Source organism: Perissodus microlepis, chromosome 3 (assembly GCF_051167445.1).
Source record: "Perissodus microlepis isolate ML-2025 ecotype Zambia chromosome 3, ASM5116744v1, whole genome shotgun sequence".
Classification (NCBI taxonomy): Eukaryota; Metazoa; Chordata; class Actinopteri; order Cichliformes; family Cichlidae; genus Perissodus; species Perissodus microlepis.
In genome coordinates, this window is record NC_140463.1 from 37,816,477 (window position 1) to 37,830,660 (window position 14,184).

General features: G+C 40.4%; 1 protein-coding gene across 2 annotated transcripts in view; it reads right to left on the reverse strand.

Moving 5' to 3' along the window:
- The window catches only part of kcnip4a (potassium voltage-gated channel interacting protein 4a), a 163,259-nt gene extending 153,402 nt beyond the window's left edge, over window positions 1-9,857 (reverse strand). Inside the window, exon 1 of one of the 2 annotated variants that reach the window (XM_084924316.1) lies at window positions 9,638-9,857. In XM_084924316.1, the coding sequence (XP_084780442.1) occupies window positions 9,638-9,698 (61 nt within the window). In that variant the 5' untranslated portion in view covers window positions 9,699-9,857. The remainder of the gene's footprint in view (window positions 1-9,637) is intronic. The other variant, XM_084924322.1, reaches the window with a different exon arrangement.
- Window positions 9,858-14,184: the final 4,327 nt, after the last annotated feature.

A 14,184-nucleotide genomic window follows, 5' to 3' on the forward strand; every position in this document is an offset into this window, starting at 1 on the left:
ATCGAGCTAGTGGGTAACAGACGTCTCCGAAAGCGCTTTTGAAAATATGTGGTGTCTTGATAAACTGAGCAGATATTTGAGGTTTACACAGCTACATTCTCGCCTGAAAATGTTAAACGTTTATTTTGTGACCCAGAAAGAATAATAAGAGTAATATTAAAACTAACTAGCTGCCGCCATTGTTGGAAACTGAGCTGGGCCGCGCTATGAATTCTGGGACACAACTTCTTCTACTTCTTCTGGGTTTAACGGCAGCTGGCATCCTTGTACATGCAGTGCTGCCATCTTCTGTTTCAGTCTGTTATTACACTCTTAAATCCTACTACCTCCGTCTTTTGGGATCTTACAAAGCTTCAAACGACGCGTCGACTATTAAATCAGTCGTCGACGATTTTGATAGTCGAGGTAATCGTGACTAGTCGACTAATCGTGGCAGCCCTAACTATAGCCAACGTTAAATCTATGCTATAAGTTTTACCAAATCTGCCTGTTTGTCTCATATTAAGGTTCTGAGAATGGGTGAAAGCCAAAGTCTGTTTGTTGTTGGGAATTTGTCCTTTTAACACCCTTTGGCTATATTTTTTTCCCTGCAGTACTCCTTTGTATGTGTGATGCAAGTGAACTACTGCTTATTAGCTGGTTAGGCGAGTCTGTATATATGAATATGCTACAATTACTCTCTAAGGACGTTGCCATACCTATAGTTTGTTTACTCTGGTCTGAATCGGTTGATGAGTTTGGAAACTTTTCCCCACGGTTTGCTTTGTTTTCACACATAGAGAGATTTTTTTCAAACCAATAGTGAAAACATTACATTGTAGGATTTCAAAAATTTATTGAATTATTGCCTCATCCATGCCCACACAAGGTAAAACTTTAAAAGCATACAAACACATACTCAGAGACACACACACACATACACAAAACAGCTGCAGCCACTGCAGAAACTCAGGTTGGAGCCATAAACCAGGGAGCTCATTATTCTCTGGTGCAATAGCTTGAAATGAGCTGCTACCTCCTTTGCCATCTCCCAAGCCGTTCCAATGTCATGGTGGTCAGAACCCCTGTAGCTCAGTGTTACCGTGTTGGCTGGTAGTCACAGCGAGACTAGACAGAAGACACACTGAGCAGAGTGCTTCGAGGCTGGATGACTTTCTGCCTCCCTTCAGCACGCATAGACACATACATTTTGTCTTCCCAATTTTTCACACACCGACCACGACCTTGTCCTCCAAAGTGGCAGCTAAAATTAGCACAATGCAAGTGGGAAACGGCCCTGTGGATTAAACAAACTGCAATGCAGTACTTAAAGATGCGAGCCACACTGAAGGCTGATCTCAGTGAAGTCACGATCTACTTTCTTGCTTGTTCTGAAACCCGAGAGCTCCATAATGGTATCTTTGCGGAAACAGCTGTTGTTAACTTATTTACTTAAGCTGACCTGAAACTGATCCAATCACTTCTTGAACCATGGCTGTGTAATCTGATCAGAGGTAAGGTGAAGACTACAAGAACCAAAGATCGGTGTGAGACGGGGAAAAAAAAGCAAACGTTGAAGCAAGGGAAGCTTTTTTTCCTGGTTCGGTAAGAGTCTCCGGTTACTCCAGAATGCAGCTGGTTTATTCACATGAACCTTCAGCAGCTTTGGCTGCAAAGGCTAATTGAAAGGTCACATAAGATAATGAAAAAAGGGTTGACATACCCACCTAACAAGGTTGCTGATACAATTATCTGTCAATCACAGCATTTTCTCATTATTATGTTTCAATTACATACCCGCACTATTATGCAACTGTTGTGTAATTAGGTGTTGAGCACTTTTATACACCGGGTAATTGACAAAGCTCTTAGGAGAGGGCCCCTCAGCGTAATGAAAATGAATGGGGCGAACAGTCCATCGGCTCAGATTTGCCTGATCTCTCTCACTCTTGCTCCCTCTTTCATCGTTAAATGAACTGCAGCGAGATGTCCCACATAGTTTAAAAACAATGAAAAAAATCAAACGAGAAAAATCAGAGAAAATCAACACACAACACGCAGTGCCAAGAAAAAGCTATAGACACACATCTTTGAATATGCACACTTTCAAACAGGCACCCACAAACACACCCCCAGAGATACGCCTCAAACCTTTCACCACCGCCCTGCCCTCTGTGGGTGTGTGCAGTTTCCTCAGTCAAAGTGTTGGAATGCCTCCATAAATTATTCAGCCGCAGCGCCTGCTATCTGAAGATAACAGAGAGTCTTTATCGGTCAGCGTGTACAGAGACACTGCGCTGGTGACTATACAAGCACCCAGAGGGATTTGGGGCACATTCTGTGTAAGGATGCGTGTCACTGTGGCAGTCAAGCATATAAAAGAATATAGCCTATCTGCAGGTTTATGTAGTAAGGTCACTTTTATTGTCTCCAGGGATGCGCTTGATTTTCAGCTCATCAGACAAGGAGCAATTTGTTTGCCACTGCACAACGAATGTTCTCTTATCAGGATAGTTGCCTGTCATCTATACTTGTTTTATGGATTAGCACAATGGCGGTAGTTGCAGCTCCCAAAATGTGGAACAATTTGCCTTTGCACATTAAACAGGGCTCTTCTCTGTCTGTTTTTAAATTAGCCTCTGACACCGTGGGAGATGTCGATTTTATTTATTTTATTTTATCACTTGTATTTTTTTAAAAATTGTGCAGCTTTTGTACAATGTACAGCACTTTGGTCCATTGTGGATTTTTTTCCATGCTTTACAAACAAAGCTGGTATGATATTGTAGTTAGCAAAAAAAAACTAACAATGAGTACATTCACTGACTGATGATACTAAAAAATAAGTCATAGAGTTGGTTTATTTTATTTTTTCTGCACCAAACTCTGCATAAAATCAACTGATAAGAAAAAAAAAAATATTTTAGTAAAAATACTACAGATTCACTCTTTCCAGCTCTTAAAGTGTCATCTAATTTGTATTTTTCCTTTCAGTGGTAATAATGAATTCTATAATGATGCTCAAAATGACACAAAGCTACTTACATTTGTAGGCTGTGGGTAATTTAGAAGGGTATTTCTCACTATTCACTAATATTTCATAAGGATGCCGGAAAAAACTTCCCAAGGGAGGGAAGCACAACAAACAAACAGTTAGAGAGAAGTAAGATGCATCTGTCCATCCATGCATCCATTTTCTTACTGCTTATCCAATTAAGGGGTGGTGGGGGAGCTGGACAGTACAGCCTGGACAGGCTGCCAATCCATCAAAGAAAGATAGAAAAGAAAAAAATGCACTTGTATTTTGGACAACAGAAGAGGCTTAGTTTACAAGCTGCTCTTAAACGTGATTAACAATTAACTGGCAGAATAATCAATAACTAAATCACTTAGTAGCTCCAGCATTAAAAGCAGCTTTATGCCTAAGTATGGCAACCTAAACCCAGTCTGTTTGTTTTTCAAAGTACGATAAGCAAGCATGCCCACACTAGACTTTAGCACAATTATTTCATACCATCATCTTGACTTATGGGCACCTTTTCTCTGAATGGCCACTAGGTGTCATCCTTGCACACTGCATGGATGCTGCAACTACCATACAACTGGCCAATTCTTTCCATCACTTTCAAGGTTGAGTGTTGGTTGACAGAACGCTGCAAAAGATCTACTAATAATCACTTAAACAAATAATGATAAGCCCATTAGCAGTCATTGTCATTCCATGCAGAGTGCTGCAGTCTATTTTCAGTTCCATCCTAATTATCAAGATGGACCCAGGCTGGCATATGGCACATATCAGTATGCTTTGCATGTCATAATCTCCCACTGGAATGACAGATATGTTTAGTATTTTGCTGTTGTGAGAGTCTATATTAAGTGCTGGCAATACCCTGTAGGACATGGACTTTTGAAGAAACTAAATCCCAGAATAGAGCCCCCCTACTCCCCTCCCTATTGGGATGAGAAGAAAGACAGACGGACCCTCCAGTTGGCCACTCATGCCGGGCCTGCCTCCACATATGGCCTGTATGATGTTCAGCCCTGACACCATTTCATCAAGGAGTCTTTGGAAAAACTTGTTCTCCCAGACATACGGCGGATCCTTTAAGGGGTATTTTTATGATTTGCTTTTATTTTCAGTGTCTCGTAGTGGAGAGTAATGTTGGGGGCGTGAGATACAACACATTTCACCAGCTGAAAATGAACTTAGAAGCACATAGTGATGGACTGTTTCTGTGTTTCTTGTGTAATAATTCAGTGGTAAATATAAATCGACACTCATTTACGCAGATATGATTTAAAGGGCTCGGAAATCTTGCCGTAAGGAACAAAGATACATCAGCTGATATTAGTCATTTGCTAATATATCGGCATCAGCATTTACAGCGGCCAATAAATGAACATTTTTTTAAATTTAGAAGAAAAGAAGAGACAAGGGAAATGCCCTTTAACCACATTGTGTGTGCTGCAACTTCCCTGTTGGCAACCTTTGTTTGGGCAGAACATAAATGAATAATCCACAACTCCATGTGACAAGAAAATTATTTAAATTCACAAAATCAGTATCTTGTAATCCTATATCAGTCAGGCGCTATTATGGGATCACAGCAAAACAATTTCTGGACAAAATACAGGATTTTCTTTCTTTGTTTGTTTGCTTGCTGGTTGTTATAAGAAAGGCCCTGGGATCAGCAATGTAAACTATGAAATACATTATTATAAAAAGTCACCTTGCACCTATACAAACAACAGTTTCATTTATAAAAAAAGAGGTTTCCAAAGCAGTCCAAAAGTTTAATTGGAAAGGTAAAAGGTGACCATGGTTTCTTTTTTATTCCCTAGGAATGCAGTTTTTCCGCAGTGTGACCTTGGCACTAACAAACAAAGGCACGTTTGCAAGCTGAGGCCAAGCATTTCCCACCCAGTTGGAACCGGCTGTTTGGCGCACTATCCAAAGAAGTCCAATAGAATGAATGCGTGGCATAAACAAGCCTGTGGGTGGACACATAAACACAAAACACAGTCTAATTCTTTCAGCTTCCAGCAGTCATATACAAGCACCTTATGTTCCTCCGTCCCAAAAGCAGTAACCCACAGAAATGGTACAGCGACCCTCCTTCGGCGTGCCAGTCAGTCGCACTATGTGGGTTCACACTTCACTGTCTTGCGTTGCCTCTCCTTTTCCGAACCCTGCATTCTCACCACACCCTCTTTTCTTTTTGACTTTTCCTTCCCTCATTCTTGTCTGGCCTGTGTCCCAAGGCAGATGGTCCATGCAAGCAGATGCTCCCCACCCAGTCCATGTGAAGGAAAAACAAAGCCTGGATGCAAAGCAAACAAAATCTGCTTGAGGGTGCCCATGAGATAAGAAGGGAGGTTCATTGTACAATTAATCCTAGATGTAACCACGGATCTCCTTTTTATCGACAGGTAGAGAGGACACACGCGGGTGATTACAAAAACGAAACCTATCGACAACAAAGCCTTCTTTTGCCGTAATGATGATAAGTACACTTAACTCCACAGCAGTTGGTATGCCTCCGACTGTTTAGCAAGTCAAACTGTCCAATTATGAATCTATTTACATAATTAATATAAAACCTGACAAACAGATCCAAAATTCTGATGATCCCCACTGCCAAATGATGGCAGATTTATCTCGGTGAAGAGGCACAAAGCTAGAGCGAGCAAAGTCACACAATTACATCTGCAATTTTCCTGATTAAAAAAACCCAAACACCTGCAGATGCTTCCAGGAACGTGTCTCGAAGCTGCCACTTAAAAACATTACGTGGTTAATTCTGAATCTCATTAATTGGCCTTTAAATAGTTTTATTTGCATAATCTCCACGTCACACTTTGAGATCATCAAGGACAATGTAAATTGGTCTAATAACAAATCAAACAACTGGTGGTTTGAGGTAACAAAAAGAAGGAAAAAAAACAGAAGAGACTTTTATGTGATCCTTTACTGCATACTGTCAAAACATTCCTGTGAAATGCTGAATCATTCCGCCCTGCCGTCTGACAGATTTGGAGCAGTTTCCTCTTCAATCTGTACCTTTGCTTCACTGTGATCTCAGGACCCCTGACTGCCAAAAAAAAACATCAACTTAAACATTACCTGACCAATTCCTGACTAACTGCTAACCTTAGAAAAGATGACTTCTCGATGCGATTTATAAAGTTGCACACATGTAGACCGAAACTGTGAATGACAACAGGGGTGTGCTGTCACTATTGTCATGACTTGTTACATCTGCTGACTAACAAAGGTCTTACAAATGTGTTAGCTGATGCATGGCGTAGGTAAAATGCAAGCTTAATCAAATGCAAATCAGAGTAAATGAAGCATTGATTCAACACTTATGTGGTACTGCTTTACTGCTAATATGAAAAGACGGCGTTTAGAAAAACTCCACAGTGCACTCCCAAAGGTTTAGGTGCAAGAGAAGGAGCTGGCCGTGGTGCTGAAAGCAACTCAGTCAGAACAATACGCCTCGCGGGGCTGCGCTTCATATACCGCCGTTTTTTAAAACTCTGGGAATCTGCACTAAAGGAGAGAAATGTCTAGGGGAGCCGTTGGCAGGCACCGACAGAAGTTGTAATGGTGATCTGAGAGAGCTCCGAGGCACTGATGCAAAGAATCACTGCACCAAGGAAGCAGCTCTTGGGAGGATCAACTCATGACTGGGCGGTGTAGCATATTTATGGCTGATTGTTATATTTTAAGATTTCCCTGGGGCACCACCATAATGTGGTATCCTATTGGGATTTTAAAAAAAAGTAGTGATGGCTTTAGTGACTGGAGTTAAGGGAAAGGGAAGAGCTGAGGAAAAATAAGCGCCATAGGGGACAGAATGTGGATTCTCTCTGTGACAGTCAAGTGATTTCTGATGCAAGCTTGTAGCAAATGTCTACATGTTTCAGCCCCTTCCAGTCCCTCCCACACACACAGACTGACCCTATAGTTCTAATTAAATCTAAATTGCCTTAAATACCAAGCAAAAGGGTCAGAAGTGGCAACTACAGTAAATCAGAGAGGCTTAGAGTCAGCTGCTAAGACAAGCTAACTATAGTCAGATTCAAACTCCCACAGGCCTCATTAACTTAAGATAAAAAACATATCCTGCAAAGGTTTATGGTACATCACACCTGATATAGCCTCTCCTACACCCCCTCAGGTCTCTGTTAGTGTCTGTGGCACAGGGAGCACATGCAAACTCCTCAAAGAATGGCCCCAGATGGCAGATTCAAACAAAGGACCTCTTTGCTGTTAAGCAAAAATGCTAATCGCTCCACAGTCTCATGTCCCTGTGTTGGTGTTGTTCCTGGATCATCATAATTAACGTTGGTGCAGGTTCAACATTACAAGCGGCCGATCACAGTATTGTGATGTCATAGTTTTGCAACGTAGAAACACCATCACATCTAACCCCAACTCCAAAACCATAACCCCGTAACCCCAATTACATCCCCCAACCTTAATCCTAATGCCACTTAGTGCACATTGGTTTTTTCAACATCACAAATCTATGACATGACAACAATCTGGTCTCTGCAGTGGTGAACCTGGATCAACAATAATTATGATCAAGGAACAACACCAACACGGGGGATATCACACACACCCTAACCACCTCACACCCACACTAAGCAAGCAAGTCATCAATTGCTATGGGAGTCTCGGACATGGCACTCTATTACAAGCCAAACCTCAGCCACACAAACCACAACAATCAAAGTTTAAACATAAAGCATAACTGAAAAAAAAAAGATTACAGTATTATGTAATTTTTAAGCTAAAGATTCAACCTTAAACAGTCCTGAGTCTTTGAGCACAGTCCTGATGAATACTTGGAAAAAAAAATCAAAAATATATTATGACTGAAAAGTATATAGGCAAAAAAAAGAGACAGGAAATTTTTAAATTAAATGACTAGCACAATAAGGTATCTCATTTAAATGAGATTTAAAATATCCTTCAATCACATAACATACAGCATAATGTGTTTACATTCTAATGCAGCCAACAGACCATTTTCGCAGCAGCCATATTTGGCAATAAGGTAAACACAGGTGTTACTAATGACGTTACCGAAGGCACTGTTCTATTTAGCTACAGAGCCCTAATCAATGTGATTACTTACACCTGTGCTCAGCTATTATTTCATGTCAAAATGGCTGCTATGAAAAAGCTCTTTATACTGTAACTGCAACAGGAGACAACTGGGACCTGCCACAGTCTTCACTTTCACCAGCCTGATTGTCACAGTGCTTTTGTTAAAAGACAACATGACCTCATTAGTTGTTCTAGGTTTTACTCCTCGCTAGTGGTTATTTAAGCAGCTACACACAGTATTGTTTCCCCATTCTATACACCCCTCCCGCTATGGGCTAATACTTGAAAATCTAAACCTCCGGATCGCAGTACAGCGTTTGCTGGACAAGTGTTATGCTCCTCAGCAGCTCAAATCTGTTTAAAACCTTAAAGGTATGACTCACGTCTTTAACAAAAGGATAATTAGGAGTCAATTAGGCGTGCAAACAAACATTAACCTGTGTCAGGAATGATGAGAAGTTAACTGCTCCTTTTGGCTCTAAGAGAGGCAGTGAACGGCCTAAGGGGAAACTTACGGACTATAACTGAGTGATCATTATTCTGGATGCCAGCCAAGTACTGTGCAGGAGAGGGGTGGAGGAACCCAGGAGAGGGTTTGTGCTACTGAATCCATTATGGTCTTTTTTTATGGCTACATAAATTCTATTGCCACAAGTTTTGAGTATGCACAGTTTAGGGTACAGCTGCAGATTTAAAAAGAAAAAAAAAAAAAGCTATCACAAACAACTTAAAGTCAAAGAAGGAAAACCACAGGTGTCTTAATGAAGACTGGATTCTGTTTAGGTGAGGTCCTGCTAAAGGGTATGCTGATTCACTGTCACTGTCATCAGTTTTCTACGATTCTCCATTAATGAATAATGACAAATGTAATATAATTATTGAAAAACATAAACATAGATTTTTTTTTTTAAAGGAAGTGACGTATTTTGTGACATTTTAACGACCAATTGCCAAATAATTTATCATTTAAATCTAGGTGAAATTGCACAGTAAAAACATGCGATGACAAACTAATGAAAGCCGTCAAAGAAATGGTCACCCAAACAATATCTGTCTTTCAAAAGAAGGCAAAAGTCCTGGCATGGCTCTGGTTACAAACAACAAAAAATATGCTAAGCATTAAAAAACATGCAAGCTAAAAATTAGCATGGGAGTAATTTAATGTTGCCTTTGAAAACTTATTAACCAAGAACCCACTGCACTATTAATATTAGTCACTTCATTGTAACTTTTCCCTTTGACAGTGCATTTGGTCTTATCTTTAGCCCAAAAAAGCTCTAAAGTTGTGGTTTTTACCAAAGTAAGACGTCCGCTTTGCCTAATTAAAGAGTATTCCTGTGTCCTCCACCTGTAATAACAGCTTTAAGGCACGCTGTAAAAGGTATTTTCACCAGGAAGCGAGGCAACATTAAATTTCCACTCTTCCGCTTGGCTTCTTTTGCATATATATTTTCCACACGAGAAACCGAGCAAAAGACACATTATAAATCACTCTGTTATCGGTGCACGAGCCAAAACATGCCATCACTGTCCTACCAGTTGAAGAAACAGCGGCATCCACGCGGGCGGATACGGTCTCCACTCTTTTTGCGTCCATTGTTTCTTCCCAAAGATGGAGTTTTTTAATTAATATTATTGTTGTTGATCACAGGAGCTCGTCCTCACTGACTTGTACGCGGCTGGGTCTACTTGCGTGCTTCTCATTCAACTCCCAAGTTTCGCTGTGTGTGTGAGAGGCGTTCAGCGCTGGGTGGATGCTCGTGCACAGTTGTTTGGCGGGAACGAGCTTAGGTGGGTGGTAAGTGATGATGGAGATGGTATATAGGGAGCTCTGTTTGTTAGTCAGGGGTTTCATTTCTAATTTAACTTATTTAACAATTTCCAGTTTAACAAATTAAAAAAAAATGTTTGTTTGTTTTTACCTTTTTTAATTCATCTTTATACAAGCAGTGTTAGCCATTGCAGATACAATCAATCTGTGTCTCTAAGGCATTATATAACTACCTGAGTAGGGGATCCAGATCCCCCTTTTCTGGGAAAAACTGTATGTTCCTCCTCAGTGAGTCCTTTAACATAGATAGATGCAGCACTGAAAGCTCTTGTGCCAGTTTTAGTTGCAAAACGATGCATTTCTTACAACTCCATTTCCCCCAAAATATTAGGTGCTGTGTAAAATCCAATGATTTGCACATCTCAAATCTCAATATTTTATTCACAATAGAACATAGAACACATATCAAATGTTTCAGCTGTGAAAACGTAACATTTTTAGAAAGAAATTAGGTCATTTTGAATTTGATGGCAGCAACACATCTCAAAAAAATTGGGCCAGGGCCACGTTTGCCACTGCTGGACTTTTAGGTGAGGAATGTTGTCCCATTCCTGACTGATTCGCAACAGTCCTGGTTTGTATTTTTCATTTCCTGATGCCCCAAATGTTTGTTGAAATGTCTTCACCGCAGACAGGCCTTTCCAGATGTTCAGGCTACCAGTTCCACAGGCACTAATGCACCTCCATACCGTCAGAGATGCAGGCTTTTGAAATGAGTGCTGATAACATGCTGGATGTTTCCCTTCCTCTTTAGTCTGGAGGACACAATGTCCATGTTATCTAAAAAGAATTTAACATCACCACAGAAAAGTTTTACACTTCGGCTTTGGGCTTTGAACCAGAGAAGACAGCAGCATTACTGAATCATGTTCTTGGCATGATAGAACTTTAACCTGCATTTATGGATGGCATCGCACCTTTTTTTGGAACTGGGTTTATAGTTTTTTAGTTTGGTCCATTATCTACCATTCCCCAACACCTTTACTTTTGCTTCTTCTATCCATGATGCCAGATGACACACACCAATTAGTCAAACTGCAAGAAGGTCTTAAAGGCACAAAGAGCCAATGACCTCTAATTTCCTGCTTCTACATTCAGATAAAACTAAGGTCATCGTACTTGTCCCTAAAAATTCGAGAAAAATTAGTTTTACTCTCTGCATTACCTTGGCATCCAATAACACCGTGAGAAATTTTGGGGTAGTTTTTGACCAGTATGTGTCCTTCAATGCAAATATTAAACTGCTCCATCCATCCATCCTCTTTCGCTTATCCTTATCAGGGTCGTGGAGTCTCTCCCAGCTACCATAGCTACCATCTTCAAATACAAAGTCAGTAACAAATGAACTTTATTCAGTCTTATCTGACAAACCCCATAGTGCCAGGACCCATCAGAGCACTTGGCTCTTAGATTGTTGGCTACTTGGTTGGTAGGGTTTTTAATGGGAGGACGAGCTTTCAGGTTGCAGGCATGTTTTCCATGGAACCAGCTCCCAGTTTGGATTCAGAAGACAGACACCCTCTTTACTTTTAAGATTAGGTTTAAAACTTAATATATTAATGATGCACTGAGTGCTTCTTCTTCACTCACTATGTCCTTACAAACGACTCTGCATGTCATCATTAGTTATTATTAATCTCTGGCTGTCCTGTCTCCCTCCCTTCCCCCCATTCCACTTATGGCAAATAGTCACCCCTTACTGAGTATGGTTCTGCTGAAGGTTTCTTCCTGTCAAAAGGGAGTTTTTCCTTTCCACTGTCGCCAAGTGCTTGCTCATACGGGGGTCGTCTGATTGCTGGGATTTTCTCTGTAATATTGTATACAATATAAAGCACAACGAGGTGACTGTTGTTTTGATGTGGTATTATATAAATAAATTGAATTAAATTCAAAAAGGTGAACTTAAAACAAGGATGCATGTACCATTTTTAGAATACCCCCTGCCTTCCTTGGTACCACATTTAAAAACAGTTCTGAAAATCCCCTTGGGTCTGGGTAACACTTTGAACAAATACAGTCTGAGGCTGCTTATTTGCTGTTACATCATAACATTGTCCTCTTTCACAGAGCCAGATCCATAAATAAAGGGATTTCCAGTTTTGGATAGAGGGATTTGGCTGACCTCAGTTTCATCTAACATATTTTGAATCTTCTGGAATGCTATCTGCAAGCCAGGCCTTATCACCCAACACAGCCCTGACCTCTTCTGGATTAACAAGCGCGAGTCCCTGCAGCCAACAAGTTTAACAAATCCTACCCCAGAAGAGTGGCCGAGGCATTAACGCCTGTGGTTTTGCAGTGGTATTCAGTCCCATTTGGGTATATTATTGTGGTGTCCACATACCTTTTCTTTGAGACAGCTCTTTAGGAATGCACTTTGCCATAATCCACAGTTGTATACTGAATTTATGGCGCCTCTGCTACAGTGTGGTTTGTTTGGCACGCCATAGGCTACATTAAACTTTTACATTGTGGTTCAGTGACCACGAGGGGTCTTTAACAGTGTTTTCAACATAAATCGCTTCACTTTCCCAACTTGCCACAAACAGTTTAGACAGTTATATAACTCTGCTGAAGCCAAAACACTTCGGGATGCTGCCTGATAAAAAAACAAAAAACAAAAAACGGGGTCTGCAGATAAATGCGCCCACCCGCACGCGCACACCGAGCACTTGACGGGAATCAGATACACTCACACACAGTCACAAACAAAACCACAGTGCAGACAACATATCAGTTTTTAGACAGACGACTATGTCCAGAAAGAAATAAAGTGGAGATTTTCCACACGTACTGTAGCCACACAATGAAACGGCCCCACTACAGCTGACAGTAAAGCCCACAGTGAAAGATAAGCCAGGCTGCTTCTTAGCAAGTCAAGTCAGCTGTCAGCTTTTTTGAAGATTAGAACATTTTTAACAACGCTGCGCATCTGTTTCATGGCAGCTAAAACTGAGCAATTCCAAGTGATTTTTTGTTTTGTTTTGCTAAACACACTCTCACTTCAGTTACACACAACTGACAGCGTCAGACAAATCACCAAACAGGAGGCCATTTGCTCAGCAGGTATCATGGGAAATTGCTGACATTTCTCACAGCAAGAGCTTCATCCTTAAATGACTTTGATGCCTCTGTTGGATAACGTAACTTTAAACCTTGGCATATCAGATATTTTTAGCCATATTTATTTCTGGCATATACATGAAACACATTCAGATGATGCATATGCACCTGGTGCTCAGTTGGTCCACATACTTGGCATGAATTTCAGCAGATTTATTCTTTGTAAACTTCCAGCTTCCTGAGTGATTCATCAAGGCATAGCCTATTGTTCATCAAGGTGAAAGGTGCACACTCGACTGCAGTTTGCCTCAAGTTTTCTTTTTTATGCCCTGTGAGCATTTTTCTATCCAAAACATTTAATCATGACTCTAAAAAACACTTTGAGATACAACCCAGCCTGCCTCACTTCAACAAATACTTTTAATAAAAGCTGAAACACAGTGTGACAACAACATGTGTACAGAGTAATTATGACAGAAAATTGACTAATAATTGGCTTATAAATGTAACTTTTTATTTGAAACATTGTTTTTCAAATGTTACACAGGCTCACTTTGGCCAGTGCTTCCTGAAAAGTTAAGATGATTGCTGGACCTCTGCAAAAGTCAGATTTCTTTGTGTTTTGCAAGGAAAATGGGAAATGTGTGCAGCCATTTATTAAAACATGTGAAAACATCAATGGAAATACAGTGTATAAGACAAAAACAGGCGTTGTACAGTTCTAACCAGCTTTAGTGTTGATCATAGTTTAGCTGTCTTGCTCCAGGCCTCTTAAAGGATATTCCAAAGCTCTTCTTTGGATGTTGATGTTATTTTTTGTTCTGATAATTTGAACAAAAAATGTCAAATTTGGAGTCAACACTACATCAGATTTTCAGTCCAGTTCTTGTGCAATTTAGCCACCTTTTTTCTATGTTTCACTTCTTTAGTTAAAGCTTGTCAGCCAATTATACTATCTTTGATGAAGCTTCGCTAAAGAGGAGATGGATCAGCTGAAGATCCACATGTATCTCTCAGGTCCTTTGTCAGCTCTTTGTTGGATTTTTTTTTTCTATTTCTTAAAGACATGACTGTCAGATATGGTCCATCTGCTTTAGTTAGTCATTTTTAGACCTGTCACTTCTTTTGCACTCCACTTTTCCAGTTTCCTCAAACTTTTTAAGGACACACTGCACACCGTACCATCATA